We start from the raw sequence: 20,912 nt of genomic DNA on the forward strand, positions 1-20,912 counted from the left end.
CAGCACACAACTTTATTAGACATATATGTGTGAAGACTTATTTTATCTGGATTGTTTAGCAGATAGTGATAAGAGCATCACACATATTAAAATTTGTGAAATGTTTGTTTAATGGTTTTATTAATCATAAGATATCGAATTTAACATTTCAGATAAATCTGCTAATTTATGAAAGAGAATATTTTAACTTTTACACAACGAAATATCTCTTATCAAATAAAGTAAGTGATACAAATTGAAATTTATTTAGCATCTAACTTGCATCAACAACTCCAGATTAAAATTTTTTATAACTTGGTAGTGATAATCTTTATCCTGGAGCAATTTTGTTTAAACATGAATAAACATATGAAGGAAAAGCCACATTCTTGTAAAGTGTGTGGATGTTTTTTTACTGAAAAATCAAAATTAGTGAGTCATATGAGAACTCACACTGGGAAAAAGCTGCATTCTTGTAAAGTGTGTGGATATGTTTTTACTACAAAATCAAAATTAGTGAGTCATATGAGAATTCACACTGGGGAAAAGCCATATTCTTGTGAAGTGTGTGGATATTCGTTTACTGAAAAATCAAAATTAGTTAAACATATGAGAACTCACACTGGGGTAAAGCCATATTCTTGTAAAGTGTGTGGATATTCGTTTACTGAAAACTCAAATTTAGTGAGACATATGCGAACTCACACCAGAGAAAAGCCACATTCTTGTGAAGTCTGTGGATATTCTTTTACTGAAAAATCCAAATTAGTGAGTCATATGAGAACTCACACTGGGGAAAAGCCATATTCTTGTAATGTTTGTGAATATTCTTTTACTGAAAAGTCAAATTTAGTGAGACATATGAGAACTCACACCGGAGAAAAGCCACATTCTTGTGAAGTGTGTGGATATTCTTTTACTGAAAAACCCAAATTAGTGAGTCATATGAGAACTCACACTGGGGAAACGCCATATTCTTGTAATGTTTGTGAATATTCTTTTACTGAAAAATCAAATTTAGTGAGACATATTAGAACTCACACCGGAGAAAAGCCACATTCTTGTGAAGTGTGTGGATATTCTTGTTCTCAAAAAACAACATTAGTTACACATATGAGAACTCACACTGGAGAAAAGCCACATTCTTGTGAAGTGTGTGGATATTCTTGTTCTCGAAAAGCATCGTTAATAAAACATATGAGAACTCACACTGGGGAGAATTGAATGCATACTAGACACCAAACTCGGGTTTCAGTCTCTCTGTATAGGGGTTTACCAGGAACTCTGGTATGAAGATATTTTCAATTTCAGGTAAACCTTGATCATATGGTAAAATTTAAATGAAAATTAAAACTAAATCAAGAACCTGGCAGGACGGCGTCCAGAATAAAAAAGATCCCACAATATTGCTAGGTACTGGGTTATATGAGAGAAAATAACGGTGCACCTTCTTCTAGTGATGTTTTCACAAGTAACAACACTAAGCTGGACACTCCACCAGACAAGTCAAATTCTAGTCCTGAAATCCAGCAAAAGAAAACAAATACTAGGAGATGAAAATTATTTTTCACTGTTTCGCATATTCAAGGTATGAAAAATAGGAGAGGAAAAAACAGTATTTGAAGCTCAATTAAAATCTTATCCCTTGACATTACTAACTACAACTAAGAACTTACTTTCAATTATATCTAAAATACATAAATATCTCCAAAAAGATGTTAGAGAGTCAATTAAGAAAGATTTTAGTGAAGCAACGATAGATTTCACCAAATTTAACACTACTGACTTTGTCCAAAGCCAGTGGAATAGGGAGAAAAATGGACATTGATTTAGTCAATGGAATGCGCAAATATAAAATATCAAAAATTTACAGAAAGTTGTAAGCAATGGCAAAAAATGTGTAAGTCCCACTTCCCAAACAAGAAGAGGATTGAGAAGGAAAATTTAACATGTCAGAAGTCTAATTCTTTGAGGAACAATGTCTTTCCTGTTTAGCAAATGTTCCAACTAAAAAATATCCATGGAATGGCTAAAAACGTCAGTTGTCAAATCAGCAATCCCCCTCCCTATAGCATGATGTGCCAAACCAAACAAGAAGACACTACAACATATTCTCACCTGACACCGCTACCTTAGTCCAAGCTTTACATGCCTACCAAAAGCAAACCGTTAATATATCCGATGTGTCACTCCATAAAATGATGAAACATCTCCCCAGGGATCATTCCCAACAGACACAAAACAATTTAAATATGGGCAGACATGCCAACAGTATGTTCCACTTGAAGATGTAACACTGTACGCGAACCAGTTGGAACTAGAGGAAGAGCTGGCCAACAGGATAGAAATAGCACGAAGTCTGGCTGTTGAAGATCGGCCCAGATTGGTAAAAATTATCATGAATAAATCCTTCAAGGTGCTAGTTCCAAAAGTCAACGATGCCCTCGAAAGAATCACTCCAATTAACGCACCATTGAGTGAAATAAATCATACAACATACAGGGAAGCATGGTTTATTCAGTTAAAACTCTTAGCTTAATATCAAGAGAGTAAAAGAGGAAACATGAAGGTTAAATCATATAACCCAGCCCTGAAACAAAAACTCCAGCAGAAAATAGACTCTGAAAGGAAACTGCCCAGATATCTGCATTCCTATCCTGTGAAACTCCGTGCGAAAAAATAAACAAGAAGGTGAATGAGTTGAAAACTTATTATTCCCTCCAAGACCCAGCACAACTAAAAGCTAAGATGGCAGAACATCAGGCTGAGATAAAAGCCTTAGCTGCACAAATAAAAACCAACACAAAAAAATGGTAAATAGGGGCGAGGAAAATTGTTATTATAACTCAGGATATGAGAAATAAAGAACTTTAATGGAATATCTATGTATTTCATATAGTGTTCAAGTGTGATATCTTTAAAGGAATGTTATTCCGCCTTTGACAGGCTTCTGGGCTTGTCCTTTACTCCTGATCTTAAATGGAATACGTACATCAAATCTGTTGCCAAGGCCGCTGGAAAAATGGTTGGATCCTTCTATCGATCCAGTAGATATCTCACTGCTGATGCAATTCTCTATCTGTATAAGAGCCAGATACGTCCAAGGATGAAATACTGTTGCCACATATGGACAGGAGCTGCTAGAAAAGACTTGTCCTGCCTTGATAGGGTTCAAAATAGACTTCGTGGTCTGGTGGGAGATGTCCTGTTCTCTTCGCTGCAACCTCTATCTCACAGAAGAGATGTTGCGAGTTTGTCTCTGCTTTATCGTTATTTTCATGGAAAGTATTCGACTTATCTTCAATCTATGGTCCCCCCTCGCCAAACTTTTACAAGAAACACTCGACTAGCTGAAAACATTATCAATAATTTTCCCCACTCTTTATATGTGCCTAAACCTAAACATAGATTCCATGATCAAAGCTTCTTTCTTAGAACTGCATGCCTGTGGAATTGTCTTCCGTTTTCCTGCTTTCCAGCTGACTACAATATGGTTGCCTTTAAGTCCAACGTGAACAAGTTTCTGATGAGCCGTAACAAATTTACCGAACTTCCATTACTATTGATTACTATATTGTCTTTTTGACCAATGTACACTCTTTAACCCTTATCCTTGAGTGACCTATCGACCTTGATAAGTGGTGACGCCTATGTAAAAAAGAAAAAAAAATAGATGAACTCCGGGCAAAAAATTAAACAAGAAGGTGAATAAGTTGAAAATAAAGTAACTCATAAATCACCTTGCAATCATTTTATCATTATTTTATTATTTATTATTTTATTTGGTTTTTTGATTATTGACTCTCCTTAATGTAATGTCAATGGCTTGATACAAAGACCACTAAACTTATAACGTTACATAAAATTATATACCGAAATGTATATGATGAACCAGCAACACAGATTGCAAACTTTGCTGAAAACTTTGATGGTGTCACCTAATAATATTATTGTCAGATGATTTTTCAAAAATATTTTATTATCTCTCGTGTAAGATCTGTGGAGAGATGTAACTTGACAGTCAAACATCTGGGAACATCACCAATAATATCATGCGATAAAATGGCAGTGTTCTATGACAAAGATACACAGGCAGGCAGATACATGAAAGACAATGCCATCAAACCAGCCATGGCGTTCATTATCAATGTCATAATTCCGAATGATTTTGGATTTAATAGAGCTGAATGGGAAAAGATAACAAAATATGATTACCTAAAAATTATTTAAAACGACATGTTTTTTGGAAGAAATAAACATTATATTCCCAATTGAAATAAACATTATACCGATTGGAATAAACATTATACCGATTGGAATAAACATTATACCGATTGGAATAGGGATAACTGGATTATTAAAAATTAATTTGCAGAAATACTTAGAAGCAATTTCTGGAAAACCACGCTGTAACGAAATACATAAAGCAGCTATAAAGGGAATAGCGTCTATTCTTAAAAGAACCCTCGGATATAAATCTTATTGGAATTTTTCTTAAAACTGACTGAAGTTTAATAAAAACAAAGAAAAGCTATATTGTTGTGAAGTGTGCGGAAATTCTTGTTCTAAAAAATGACATTTAGAGACTCACATGAAAAAGTATATATTATATTTCTAAATAATATTTTTACACATTATTTCAATGTTTTGTTTTTTGTAATAAATGTGTTGTGAAAATAACTCATTTAAAAATATATTTTTACACATTATTTCAATGTTTTGTTTTTTGTAATAAATGTGTTGTGAAAATAACTTATTTAAAAATATATTTTTACACATTATTTCAATGTTTTGTTTTTTGTAATAAATGTGTTGTGAAAATAACTTATTTAAAAATATATTTTTACACATTATTTCAATGTTTTGTTTTTTGTAATAAATGTGTTGTGAAAATAACTTATTTAAAAATATATTTTTACACATTATTTCAATGTTTTGTTTTTTGTAATAAATGTGTTGTGAAAATAACTTATTTAAAAATATATTTTTACACATTATTTCAATGTTTTGTTTTTTGTAATAAATGTGTTGTGAAAATAACTTATTTAAAAATATATTTTTACACATTATTTCAATGTTTTGTTTTTTGTAATAAATGTGTTGTGAAAATAACTCATTTAAAAAACAATATTTTTACACATTATTTCAATGTTTACGTTTTTGTAATAAATGTGTTGTGAAAATAACTATTTTACAAAAAACAATATTTTTACACATTATTTCAATATTCATATTCTTTGTAATAAATGTGTTGTGAAAATAACTAATTTACAAAAAAAAATATGTTTACAAATTATTTCAATGTTTTGTTTTTTTGTAATAAATGTGTTGTGACAATACCTCATTTAAAAATATATTTTACACATTATTTCAATGTTTACGTTTTTGTAATAAATGTGTTGTGAAAATAACTCATTTAAAAATAATATTTTTACACATTATTTCAATGTTAATGCTCTTTGTCATAAATATGTTGTGAAAATAACTATTTTACAAAAAATATTATTTTTACACATTATTTCAATGTTCATATTCTTTGTAATCAATGTGTTGTGAAAATAACTAATTTACAAAATGAAAACAAATATTGATTTCTTCCAACTGATGGAATATACAAAATACAAGATGAGACTCATGGTGTAATATCAAAAGAATAAAAAACAATATTCTGACACATTATTTTAATGTTTTGTTTTTATAATAAATGTGTTGTGAAAATAACTCATTTAAAAAACAATATTTTACAAATTATTTCAATGTTCATGTTCTTTGTTATAAATGTGTTGTGAAAATAACTCATTTACAAAAACAATATTTTTACACATTATTTCAATGTTTACATTTTTGTAATAAATGTGTTGTGAAAATAACTATTTTACAAAAAACAATATTTTTACAAATTATTTCAATGTTAATGTTCTTTGTAATAAATGTGTAGTGAAAATAACTAATTTACAAAAAAAAAATATTTTTCACATTATTTCAATGTTCATATTCTTTGTAATAAATGTGTTGTAAAAATAACTAATTTACAAAAAACAATATTTTTACACATTATTTCAATGTTCATATTCTTTGTAATACATATGTTGTGAAAATAACTAATTTACAAAAACAATATTTTTACACATTATTTCAATGTTCATATTATTTGTAATAAATGTGTTGTTAAAATAACTAATTTACAAAAAACAATATTTTTACACATTATTTCAATATTCATATTCTTTCTAATAAATGTGTTGTGAAAATAACTAATTTACAAAAAAACAATATTTTTACACATTATTTCAATTTTCATATTCTTTGTAATAAATGTGTTGTGAAAATAATTCATTTACAAAAACAATATTTTTACACATTATTTCAATGTTTACGTTTTTGTAATAAATGTGTTGTGAAAATAACTATTTTACAAAAAACAATATTTTTACACATTATTTCAATGTTCATATTCTTTGTAATAAATATGTTGTGAAAATAACTAATTTACAAAAACAATATTTTTACACATTATTTCAATGTTCATGTTTTTTGTAATAAATGTGTTGTGAAAATAACAAATTCACAAAAACAATGTTCATGTGTTTTTTGCAATATATGTATTGAGAAAATACATAATTAAAAAAAAACATACTCTGTTAATAATGTAATTCTCGTAAATCCAAGGTAGTTAAAATGGCATACAATTTGCAAAAGTCATAAATAAAGTAGTGTGTAAAACAACCAATTAACAAAAGCACAAAAGTTCTATTATTCTACTATTCGTACATAAAATTTTGTGAAAATAACAAAATATTGACAAAGTCATATTTTTCAGACTATTGCAATATGTTTATTTTCGTAAATACTTGCAAAAAAACAACCAATTCAAAAAAGCCATATTCTTATCAATTTTCTTGTCAAAAATGACAACCAGTTGATAAAAATCATATTATTGCACACTATGTCAAATAAAGTGTTATATTTCACCAAAGCAATAGTATTGTCCTCACCAATACAAAATAAAAATACGTGGGCTTAAAGTATGGCAACCTATAACTGCACCATACAGTGCCTGAAGGGCAAGGACAATGTTTGTTCGGATCACTTGTCACTTGGTGTAGATTCGAGTGTAGACAATGATGCTCTGGTAAGGATAGACAGTAAGGATTACGTAATGAGTGCAATACACTCGAATCTCGTCGATAGGGTTTGCATCGTATAAGAATGTGAAGTTTGCATGAATAAGAATGCAGCGGTAAAGCAATAACGTAATCGAGTATTAATTAGGGAAAAGGAGGACGATAATAAAATTCGAGATTTAAAAAGACGAATGAAAATCGGGAAAGCGTCCAACATGGAACAAAAAACCTTTATAGTAGACGAAGTCGTATATTATTTGTTTGTTCTCTGGTCGTAATTTTTTGTTGATTATATGAATTTGATTATGGAACAAAAACTCATGACGGTAAATAGCATTTCGGTAAATAACTTAGATGTAAATTGTCTCCTATTCCCGTCATTAGCAGAGCAAATTGATAGCGTTAAATAGTCATTCTATACTGAGAACCGTCATTCGTGTGTGCATGTATATTTCAGTGTTTATATATTAGTCGTGTCTATATTGGAGGGGACATAGAGAACGAAAGAGTGCATATTATAGACAAGTTTATTCTTCATCCGGATGAGATGATGCCGGGAACTCAAGCTTTTATAGCTACATGGTCTCATTTTCCCTCCTTCGCCTCCAAGGGACATCAGCTGCCAGTCTGACGGACTCCTCTGGTCGGTCTTGCCCGCTCTCTCCTAACCTGTCTTTCAACTGACTCGAACCCATCTCAATATATTGGGAATTCCATTTTCCGGCATCAGTGTGATTTCTTCACGTTTCAAATTACACGTGCGCTTTGAACCTACGATTCACACACCTTTGGTAAACAAAGAAATTCCTAAATTGAATTGTATCGTTTTTAACCTATTTTGTTAATCATTATTTCTAACCTCATATTGTCCATTCTTTTAACTGGCATATTTAATATCCAGTTATTTCTAAAGAAATGAACAATCGCTGCATTCCTAAATTGAATATCCATTATCTTTTTAAACTTTGCTTACTGGGTTCGATTCTATCCTTTTCCAAATATCTTCAAACATATCTATTTAATTATTGGGGCCTGTTCCTTTTTCATGTAGCAATAGTATTATGGTTCAAACAGAGATATATAGGAATGACACTGAGAAAGAGGGAATCAGAGAAACCAGGAGAATGAGAAGGACCCGGAGAAAGGGAATTGCTAAGGATGGGTAAAGATTATAGATTCTGATTCTAGGCAAACTATTATTCTCCATCCTAAGATAAAGTAAATTATTTCTGCGAGGGTTTGAACCGTCAATAACATTTTGAATAGAACGTAGCTTCTTCCAGTTTAAACATCGAATGGTTCAAAACAACAATTGACACATGTTCCCACACGGAATTTTTATCGTAAGCCCCACTTTCCTCAGGGCTTTATTTCTACTTGTACAGTGCCATCGCGCAAAGGCAACATGCGTGCAGCAGATTTAACCAACATAAGTCCAGTTCAAACAGACAGAAGTATATAGAAGTATATAGTCAACAGCAATTGAAGCACATGTTCCCAGATTTAACCGACATAAGTCCAGTTCAAGCAGACAGAAGTATATAAAAGCCAGAAATAACTGTAAGAAAGAAATAGCGACACCTAAGAGAGAATTTACTGAAACCACAAAAAAATGCACCGAAGCACAAAAATTAGGAACTTATAACGTCTGGCAAATCTACAACAGTGTAGTAAATAATGGGCAATTAAACATGTATGTGAAATGGTATTGAAAGTTAAAACTTAAATTATGTTTTATTTTAACCTATATTTCAATTCAAAAGCATTAACAACTATTTGTAATAATTGATTTTTTTTTTAAATATTTCTCACAATTTAATTTTGATTAACTTTCATTTCAACGTACCTTGCAGTGATAATACTTGAAATCGCCCAAAACTCTAGAGCCAAAACGGAGGAGACATTGCTCAAAACAACGAGATATTATAAAAAGGCTTACTGGGAAGCCATCAGGGATCTCATCAGAGACGCCCCATGGCGACATATCTTTTCACTTCCCGCTGAACAGTGCACAAATGAGACCATTGAATGGTTCAAAACAGCAATTGAAGCACATGTTCCCACACGGATTTTTTATCGTAAGCCCCACTTTCCTCAGTGGTTTATTTCTACTTGTGCAGTGCCATCGCGCAAAGGCAACATGCGTGCCACAGATTTAACCGACATAAGTCCAGTTCAAACAGAGAGAAGTATATAGAAGCCAGAAATAAATGCAAGAAAGAAATAGCGACAGCTAACAGATAATTTACTAAAATATCAAAAAATACATTAAAGCACAAAAATTAGGAACTTGTAACGTCTGGCAAATCTACAACAGTGTAGTAAATAATGGACAATCAACAATTCCCCCACTATAGGTTGTTTGCTCAGCAACCGAGAAGGCGAACATGCTTGCCAGTCGGTTTGCCTCCAACTACACAATGGACCCTGCTAACCACCCCTTCCCTGCCTTTCCTTTGCGGACACACGCCACACTAGAGGATCTAAAAATCACTCCATCTCAGATGCATGGTTCCATAAGAAATCTTGACACTACAGAAGCATGTGGACCTGATCTCATCCCGCCTGTGCTATTAAAAAAGTGCTCAGCCGAATTAGCTCCAGTTCTATCCAAACCTTACAACAAATGCTTTAATGAATCTTGCTTTCCTGCCTGCTGGAAAACTGCTTCTGTGGTACCAGTTTTCAAGAATTCTGGCGAAAGAACTGACCCAGTAAATTATCACGCCATTAGACTCCTCTCACTTTCGCCAAAATATTTGAGACCATAATTAACCAAGCTCTAGTCCATCACCTTACAGATGCTAAACTTCTGAGTGACCAAGAATATGGATTTAGGCAAGCCCGTTCCACAGCAGACACCCTAACTGTAATCTCAGAACATATTTATCAGTAACTGGACAAAGCGGGGTAGGGTAGAATGGTAGCTCTAGATATATCTAAGGCTTTTGACAGGGTATGGCATGAAGGTCCTCTCAGGAAAATCAGATCATATGGTATCACTGGAAGAATACATGACATAATTAAATCCTTCTTAGATAAGAGAAAACTCCAGGTTTTCCTCGACGGTTTTACATCCAAACAATATGGTATAAATACGGGAGTGCCTCAGCGGTCTATCCTAGGACCTCTGTTATTCCTAATATTCATAAATTGCCTGTGAGATGGGTATATATGCTGACGACACCACACTCTATAACAGATACGACAGGAAAACAAATGAACACATATCTAAAGAAATGGCAGAAAACCTAGAGGATGGCCTCAGATCTGTAGTAAAATGGGGACATAAATGGATGGTCACATTCAATTCTGCCAAGACTAAATTCGTTTCCTTCAATAATTACAAGAAACACATACCACCAATAGCAATGGCCAATGACTCTATCTGAAAGTACATCCTTTGAACTCCTCGGCCTAACGTTCACAGGAAAAATGAGTTGGAACAATTACATTGAGAGCATCGCCAGGACCGCTGCGAAGAAGGTAGGTTCTCTCTACCGTGTTAGAAAGATACTAACGCCCGAAAATATCCTATACCTCTACAAGGCCACCATTCGCCCATGTATGGAGTATTGTTGTCATATTTGGGCTGGTGCATCTGCCACTAGTCTCTCGCTCCTAGACAAGGTTCAAACGAGAATCGTCAATCTGATAGGTCCTGAACTGTCAGCTAAACTTCAACTAACACCGGTGATTCGACCTTGACATTGGCACAAGCACATGGCGTCGGTTGTTTTTAAACACGTCAATAGCAAACATGCTCGAATATTCGCCAGCAATTTTTTTTTAATATATTTAGAAAACCTTTGAAGATTTAAAAGAAAAAGTATATATTTACAAAACATTTTTTTTTGTAGGTAACAAAACGAACGTATTTAAATAAAAGATATTTTAATAAATGGGTGTCTCTTTCTGTTTCGGATTTTTGCGACCAAGATTGATTTTTATGTACCGTGTTTTGTGGGGGTGGGGTTCTGTGTGCGTTTTTAAGACAATTAAATATTTATTTAATTATTCTTTAAAATATTAACTTCAGCGACAATTAATATATTTTTCAAATAATATTTTGAAATATTAAATTTTTACGAATATTCGCGAGCAAGATTTTTTTTTTTTAAATAAAAGATATTTAAATAAATGGGTGTCTTTCTGAGTGAGTTTTTTTTAAATAAAAATAAAAATTATAAAAAGATTTCTATCTTGTGATACTACATTTAATCTTTATAAAAATAAAAGTTATAAAAAGATATGTGAATAAAATAATATATTTTTTATCTCGATTGTTTATACTTGTGATTTTATTATGCAAAAAAAATTGCCTCGGCCTAAAAGGATTTCTCCTTCACTGACCACCGACATACATCGCACTGTAAATAAATATTGAATTGTATTAAAAACGTACAAAAAAGAAATGGCCAAAACCGTATAGAATGCACCTTTTTTTATAAGTTTTATTCAAACAGTCTTTATTTGAACTTAATGGACTGTTGTTTTTTTTTTTAGTATTTATTAACTGTTTTATTCTTTTTATCAAACAAAAATAGAACTTTTATAATGAAATATATATTATGGACTGTTTTTCAAATATCAAAATTTTAAAATGAAAGTTTTATTTAAAAAAAAAAAAAAGACGAGGTGTTTTTTTCCTTTTTGAGATATTTTTTTTCACCATTTATTACTTTGAAATTTTATTCAACAATGAAATGATAAAAAAAAACTTTTCGTTAAATATATTTTTAAAAAATTATTATAAAATATTTATAAAGTCTATTTTTATGTCTGTAAAAGTTTGTTGAAAGTTCAAATAAAGTTTATAATTTAATTGAAAAAAAAAACACCTCGTCTTTTTTTTTTTAAATAAAACTAACTTTAATCTTAAAATTTCGAAACAGTCCATAATATATATGTCATTATAAAAGTTCTATTTTTGTTTGATAAAAAGAATAAAATAGTTATTAAAAAGTTCTGTAAATATATTAAACACGCACTCGGAAAGACACCCATTTATCAATAATATTTTTTATTTTAAAAAAAAATCTTGCTCGCGAATATTCGTAAAAATGTAATATTTAAAAATATTATTTTGAAAATATATTAATTGTCGCTGAAGTTAATGTTTTAAAGAATAAATGTTTTGTAAATATACACTTTTTCTTTTAAATCTTCAAAAGTTTTCTAAATATATTTAAAAAAAAAATGCTGGCGAATATTCGAGCATGTGTGCTATTTGACGTGTTTAAAAACAACCGACACCATATGCTTGCGCCAATGTCAAGGTCGAATCATCGGTGTTAGTTGAAATGTGCGCCTGACACCGCCAGGCGGCGTCGTCTGCTATGGGGTATCTATTCTTTACTTGATCAGGTTTTTGTGTCAATTTATGCAGCCCGATGGCCAATCAATCATGAAACATCCATAAGAAACGACAGCTTGTGTCAGTTGATTGATGGAAGTTATTTTAATTGATATTGTTACATTGCGTGTATGAATATGATGTGAGAATTTTATTATGACGGTTGATTTATTTTCATTGAACCTTATCATCATTTGATGGTGATATATTATGTTTCATCATTCGACACTCAATCATTGTATTCTCTTTTACTCCTTAGTATTTACAGACAAATTCCTCTTCTAGGTCTTAAAAATAATAGGTGGTCTAGTTGGCGCTTTTAGCTCAGCTTGTTAATATCTTCTCATAGTAAATTGTAAAGTTGAAACGTTTATTTTAGTGTGTTGACATGACAGATTGTTATTATTCTATCGATGTTGTTTTATAACATAGTGCTTTGCTATAAATAAGTTTTCTTGATTGCCTGATGAATAATTCAAAGCATCGTAGTATAGTGCAGTAGATGTTATAATTATTCGTGCTGTAGTCTATATCTTCTTTAAGGTACGCGCTAGGCAAAAACTGTTGTATGGAAACAGACGAGAAAACAGCTTCTTCTGTACTTGTATTAGTGTGTTACAGGGATATATAATGTATCACTGTTACAGGGATATAATAATTATATCTCCTTTTATTAACTCTATGGCTTCCTTACAAATCAAAGGTTTAGTGAAACAACAACCGTTGTTTCTTTGAAGTGACGATAGGTTCTCCAATCCAAAATTTGATAGTTTGTTTATGCAGGGATTTGTGATACTAGAATAGATTCAACATTATCTTTAACATTCCAGGAGTTATTCCTGATTCTAGCTTTTCCGTTTTGTTTTTGTTTAATTAGGATACATTCAATATCCACTAGGTCTCTTGATTGTATTCACTTTTTATATTTTTTCTTATCATCTGATTCTAGCTTGATATGAGGCATACAACCAAACCAGATGAGTGAAAAATCCAGGTTGTCATCGATGTTCGTACATCCAAATAATATGATATAAATGCGAGAGTGTCCGAGGAGTCTATCCTTGGACCTCGATTATTCCTAATATTCATAAATGACCTCTCTGACAAAATTGTCTGTGAGATGGGTATATATGCTGATGTCAGCACTCCCTATAACCGACACGACAGGAAAACAGATGAACACATATCTAGAGAAATGGCAGAAACACTAGAGGATGACCTCCGATATGTAGTGGAATGGGAACAAAAATGGATGGTCACATTCAATGCTGCTAAGACTAAACTTGTTTCCTTCAATAATTACAAGAAACCTTCTCTACCACCAACACCAATGGCTAACACTCTTTATCTGAAAGTACATCTTTTAAACTCCTTGGCTTAACGCTCACAGGAAACATGAGTTGGAACAATTACATTAAGAGCATTGCCAGGACCGCTGCGAAAAAGGTAGGTTATCTCTACTATGCTAGAAAGCTACTAACGCCCGAAAGTATGCTGTACCTCTATAAGGCCACCATTCGCTCATGTTTGGAGTATTGTTTTCATATTTTGGCTGGTGCATCTGCTAGTAGTCTCTCGCTCCTAGACAAGCTTCAAAAGAGAGTCAGCAACCTACTAGGTCCTGAACTGTCATCTTAGCCTTAGCCTCTGTTCCATCGACGTAATGTAGCATCCCTCTGCCTGTCGTACAAGAATTTCAATGGTTAATGCTCTGACGAACTGCAAGCACTTGTGCCCCCTCGACGTAAGTACCCCCGACAAACCCGACAAGCAGCAAAATCCCACCCCTTCACAGTTGAGATCCCTAGATGTAAGATAGCCTTCTGCTCCAGTAGTTTTTTTCCCCAGAACTGCTGGACTTTGTAATTCTCTTCTGAGTTCCTGTTTTCCTAACTGTACTGACATGCAAAAGTTCAAGTGTAACGTGAACCGACATCTTGCTGCCCAACTCCCCAAATAGTACCCCTGTAGCCTCTGTCCCTGGTAGTAGCTCCCCACAGCAAGTGGCAATGTGCCTTGTTTTGGATAGAATTGAAATTAAAATATATATATATATTCAACCGCTATCTCATACCGTCCGACCCAGATATCTTTTAAAGATTCTAACAATCCCTAAAAATCCAATTGTTAGAATACCTCTGCAACTTATTTTACTGGATATATTTGCTAGGTTGTTTGTGAAATTGTTTTCTTAGTATAAAAAGAAAACTTGATTTTCAATTGTTTATAAAACTTTACTTACTAGAAAAGTGTGGAAAATAAGTTTTTTCTCAGATTCACTCTTCAAGCTACTATTTGATTAATATTTAATTTTATTAGGAAACAGAGGGCAACTTTAATTATATATATTCTTTTTTATATCTGTTATTTGCCTCTCGTAAACGCTTGATCTTCCAAATATTGTATCTAAGTATTTTTTTTTAGATTTTTATTTGTCAAATTGCGCCTACACCGACTGATATGTTTATATCTTTCGGAGAATATGTCGGTTTTAACATTTTTTTTTATTTCTCATATGGTGTTATTTTTTCTTTCACTTAATTATTTTGTTTTTCCTCATATTAATGGCATACTTTGCAATCTATTGCTTTTATCATTATTGTTTTTTTTTTCATACATATCACTTAAGTTGATTTTTAAAAACACGAATATTCACTGTAGAAAAATAGATAGGAAAATAATTGTGATTTTTTAGAACAGTAATATCCACATAGGAAATAGAAATACGGTTTACACACTTTTGTGGAAATTTCCTTATCTGTTTGGTTAAACTAACTCAGAAATTCCAGGTTTCGATTCTGTCTCGTTGTATACAATTGTTTGAATCTCTCTCTCTTGCACTTTATTCACCATGTATATTTGCTATGTAGTTTTTGAAATTTTTTTTATGAGTAAAGTTGCTCCTATAACAACTGTAATGAATGATACACATCTTAAGATTCCAGTTTCTGTTCATGTCATACATAAGAACTTCCTATTTCATTATCTTTTCATGTCATACATAAGAACTTCCTATTTCGTTATTTTTTCATGTCATACATAAGAACTTCCTATTTCGTTATTTTTTCATGCCATACATAAGAAATTCCTATTTCGTTATTTTTGCATGTCATACATAAGAACTTCCTATTTCGTTATTTTTTCATGTCATACATAAGAACTTCCTATTTCGTAATTTTTTCATGTCATACATAAGAACTTCCTATTTCGTAATTTTTTCATGTCATACATAAGAACTTCCTATTTCGTAATTTTTTCATGTCATACATAAGAAATTCCTATTTCGTTATTTTTTCATGTCATACATAAGAACTTCATATTTCGTAATTTTTTCATGTCATACATAAGAACTTCATATTTCGTTATTTTTTCATGTCATACATAAGAAATTCCTATTTCGTTATTTTTTCATGTCATACATAAGAACTTCATATTTCGTAATTTTTTCATGTCATACATAAGAAATTCCTATTTCGTTATTTTTTCATGTCATACATAAGAACTTCATATTTCGTAATTTTTTCATGTCATACATAAGAACTTCCTATTTCGTAATTTTTTCATGTCATACATAAGAACTTCCTATTTCGTTATCTTTTCATGTCGTACATAAGATCTTGGTATTTCGCTATTTTTTCATGTCATACATGAGAACTTCCTATTTCGTTATTTTTTCATGTCATACATAAGAACTTTCTATTTCGTTATTTTTTCATGTCATACATAAGAAATTCCTATTTCGTTATCTTTTTCCTTTTCAACTCTGTTTAACACAGCATCATTGGGGACACTAACTTCTACTAAGGTTGCTTCTTTCTGTTCCTGTTCTGTGTCAGATTTTATGGATCCGTTTTCTAGATACATGGTTGTAGGAATTGAATAGTCATAGTGGGTTTTACATATTTCCGACTATTTATTCTGGTATAAGTTCCCAGGATTTACTGCTGCATTCAGCTTTTTGCAGATCATCCAGTAAAGATATTTACACACTCCACTGGCTTGCGTTTTGTAATAGCCTTGTCATAGCAAAACGTTACTGCCAAGTAATACTCCACAAGTTACAGAATTTTAATGGCCTTTTTTCTGTTTTACTTATATATTCTGCCATTTTTCTCCGTGCATAAACATCACAATCTGAGAGATTTTATGAAGGCATTATTTTCATGCCTTCAAATACATTCGGTGACTTTATAATATCAGCAGTATTGTGGTGTTTGAGAATTTTATGCCGGGTTTCTAAGTCGTGACAGACGGTTTTGGATGAATCATACTTTTTAAATAATATACTCAGCCATTTTCTTTAATAGCAATGGCAGTTCAATTAGGGTATATCAATTTTCATTCATTGACCGGTACCCTTTAAAGTAGATATCGTCTGTCGATATTGAGTTACGTGATACCATGTGAAGTACTTAAAGTTAAGTGAGTTCTGGTGTGGTATCTTTTGAAAGAGAGACAATAAGGTTTAGCATTCTGGAAATCTGTTCCATGGAGAAATATGTCAAGTAGTTGAAGTTAAGTGAGTTCTGGTGTGGTATCTTTGGAAAGAGGGATAATAACGTTTATCACGCTGGAAATCTGTTCCATGGAGAAATATGTCAAGTAGTTGAAGTTAAGTGAGTTCTGGTGTGGTATCTTTTGAAAGAGGGACAATAAGGTTTATCATGCTGGAAATCTGTTCCATGGAGAAATATGAGGAATGTTTTACTTGAAGTCTTTTCTTTTTGCTATTTCCATCGGTATTTGCCCTCCCAACTCAATTAAATTTCTTTTAAATTCTCGTTTGTCTCTTTGTCCACAGTCACCCTTCGGCTCATCAAAAGCTTTTAACTCTATTACAACTTTTACCTCTTTTTTGTGAAATAATTAAATATCTGTGACACGATCAAAAGGAAATTCTTGGCCATTGCCCATTATACATTTTCTTTTTGTGAGGGAGAAGCTTAAATTTGAGAATCGAATGAATTATTTTTCTTCCTTCACAATTTCTTATACATTTAGTAACTGAAGCAGACAAAATAATATTTTTTATCTCTACTTCATATGATTATAGTTTCTTTTTCCAGCTTAGTTTTGTAACATCACTAGAAGGTGCACTGTTGCTTTCGTCAGTGCTTTTTGTTAGTGCTTAAAACTTGGAGTATCTTCATATCAGATGTGCTAGGTGTATAAGAATTTTTGTAGATTTTTTGAGACCGCTAACACGAAACTGTGAATAAAATATTAAAAAACTCGTAATTTCTCTTTTAAAAGTGAGTTGTCTATTTTCTTTATGATTATACTTCCAAAATAAACTATTAAAATTGTATAAAAAGTAATAGAAATATTATTTTTTATTTAAAAAAAAACAGTAATGAAATTAATTTGAATTTGTTATGCGCTTTCCAATAAACTGAATATAATATTTTAGACAAACGTTTTCTTTTTAATTCCTTCACCCTCCCATTTTGAAATGTCTATTAAAAAGTAAATAATTAATTTACTCACCAAAGTTTTATATATCACAAATTGAAGAGAAAAGATCAATAAATAATATATTCAAATTTAAAACAAAAGAAAAAAGTGTTTTTTTAGAAAATGTTCTTGTAAAATCCGAAGTTTAAAACCTTTTTTTTAAACACGTTGTTTTTTTTTGTTTCCTTTTAATGAAACCTTGAGCCTTGCTCCTTTAATTGAAAAAAAAATTAGGGCTTGAATTACATTTTTGAGTAGTTATAAGCTTGGAAAACAGGGGGGTCGAATTAATTCACGACCCCCCCATTTTGAAATGTCTATTAAAAAGTAAATAATTAATTTAATCGCCAAAGTTCTATCAATCACATATTGAAGATAAAAGATCAATAATAATACATTCAATTTTAAAACAAAAAAAGAAGTGTTTTTTTAAGAAATTTTCGTCCGAAGTTTAAAACTTTTTTAATCCTGTTGTTTTTTCTTTGTTTTTTTAATGAAACCTTGGTCCATGCTTCTTCAATTGAAAAAGAATTAGGGTTTGACTTACATTTTTCGAGTAGTCATAACCTTGAAAAGACAAGGGGTCAAACTATTCAATATTTTTACGAAATTTTTGACACACACCTACAGATGTGCAGACAAACCCGTGTATAGGTTGGTATCTAGTAGGCATTCAACTTCTCTTTATTTTTCCCATTCTGAGTTCTCATATATTTATCTTTTTGTGAAGAATTATCCAATTTGAGAATCAAATACAATAGTTTTCTTTCCTCACGATTTCTTGTAACTTGAGTAAGCGAAGCAAACAAAATATTTTATTTCTAACTAATTACTTTATTAGATTGTATAGGTTCTCCATCTTTTCTCCAGTATGAATTCTCATATGCTTTTTTTTGTGAGGAAGACGCTCCAATTTGAGAATAAAATATAATATTTTTCTTTCTTCGCGATTTTTTGTACCTTGAGTAATAAATAAAATTGTTTTGTTTTCTCTAACAGATGACTTTATTAGATTGTAGTGAAATATCCAACTTAGTGTTTCTACTAGTAGTAATATAACTAGAAGGTACACCCTTGTTTTCCACAGATGACTCAGTGCATAAGCATTGGACATTGATGCATGAAGATTGTTTTGCCATCCTTGACATCTTTCCTTAGGTTTGGAATGTTTCATTTTCATTTCGCTTTTTCCATCGTTATTTGTCTTCGCTGTTCAATTGAATTTGTGTAAATTTGCTTGTGTCGCTTTGACCAAAATTAACTTTCGTCTCATCAAAAGCTTTTAACTCTTTTGTGAGATATTTATTTATCTGTGACAAAAGACGAAAAGTAACTTCTTTGCCATTCTCTCTTATACTTTTCTTTTTGTGAGGATAAAGCTCGAATTTGAGAATCGAATACATTTTTTTCTTCACGATTTTTGAACCTTTAATAAGCGAAGCAGACAAAATAATATTTGTATCCAGAACTACTTTAGTATATTATAGTGTATTCTGTGGTGGTCTTTGTTTAGTTTTGCCGAATTTCAGTCTCATCTCGTGTACTATCCAGCTTAATGTTGTTACTAGAAGTAACATCACTAAAAGAGGCACCGTTGCAGTTACAATATTTTTTATATATATAATGGGGTATACTCCCACAGTTGGGCGATTCTATTTATAGACGATACTGCTAGGAACTGACGAATCAGATTAATTCACGTTCTGCTACCAACCAATCAGAAACCAGAATTGCTCCATAAATATTAAACCTTTTCTGTAGCAATTTTGCATATGTTTTTTTCCGTCTCGACACGGTAAGAATCTTTTCCTCTGTGGAACTGTCTACTGCAAACCAGTCACTTCTCAAGACTTGTGTGGAACACAGCACCATCGGAAACTGTTCTGTCTACTGCAAACCAGTCACCTCTCAGGACTTGTTTAGAACAACAAATCATCGGAAATTGTTCTGAAACGGAACATGGCTTACACTTCTGGAATTGCTTTTCTCAGGTAACCCAAAACATAGCCATGCTAAGGGGCGTCTTTATTTCTGTTTCGAATGTCTGAATTTCTTTCTATTTTAGTTTGAATGTTTGTTAGTGTTTTCAAACTTGAAGTATCCTCATATCAGATATTCTGACAACCCCTGTATAGGTTGGTCTCTAGTAGGCGTTCAATTTCTTTCTCTTTTCCCCAGTGTGGGTTCTCATATGCCTCACTAATGTTGATTTTTGAGAGCTAGAATATCCACATACTTGACAAAAATGTGGCTTTTCCTCGGTGTGAGTTCTCATATGTGTTATTAAGTTTGATTTTTGAGAACAAAAATATCCACACACATCACAAGAATGTGGTTTTTCCCCAGAGTGAGTTCTCATATGTCTCACTAAAGTTGATTTGTCAGAACTAGAATATCCACATGCATTACAAAAATATGGTTTTTCCCCAGTGTGAGTTCTCATATGTACACGTAAGTGTGACTTTTGAGAACAAGTATATTCACATGCGTCACAAATATATGGCCTTTCCCCAGTGTGAGTTCTCATATGTACAAGTAAGTGTGCTTTTTGAGAAAAAGAATGCCCACAAACTTCACAAGAATATGGCTTTTCCCCAGTGTGAGTTCTTACATGTATCACTAACTTTGATTTTTCAGAACAAGAATAATCACACACTTCACAAGTATGTGACTTTTTCCCAGTGTGAGTTCTCATATTTGTCACTAACTTCTATTTATAAAAACAAGAATATCAATGCACTTCACTCCTGTGTGAGTATCTTTGTTTTAGTTAATCGTATCTGAAAAAACAATTATATCCACACACATCACATGCCCTTTGATAATTTTATTTTCTTATCGAATTGTTTAAGCTGAGGATGAAGCAGCTTACGAGATGACAAATATTTACTAGCAGTCTTATGTATTCCAACTGATAGCCAGTTATAATGCTACTTAATAAAATCATATAGCATTTAAAAAGTGTTTTATTTTTACGAATACTTTTCTACAAGATATTT

General features: G+C 31.8%; 1 protein-coding gene across 1 annotated transcript; it reads left to right on the forward strand.

Annotated features, from left to right (window-relative positions):
* The first annotated feature begins 311 nt into the window (after nucleotides 1-311).
* LOC145270734 (uncharacterized) lies at nucleotides 312-1,515 on the forward strand. The gene has a single exon (XM_080126342.1). The coding sequence runs from the start codon at nucleotides 337-339 to the stop codon at nucleotides 1,201-1,203; it is 867 nt and encodes a 288-aa protein (XP_079982468.1). The 5' UTR covers nucleotides 312-336; the 3' UTR covers nucleotides 1,204-1,515.
* The last annotated feature ends 19,397 nt before the right edge of the window (nucleotides 1,516-20,912 follow it).

This window comes from Euprymna scolopes, chromosome 46 (assembly GCF_053919585.1).
Source record: "Euprymna scolopes isolate OS-2025 chromosome 46, ASM5391958v1, whole genome shotgun sequence".
NCBI lineage: Eukaryota > Metazoa > Mollusca > Cephalopoda > Sepiida > Sepiolidae > Euprymna > Euprymna scolopes.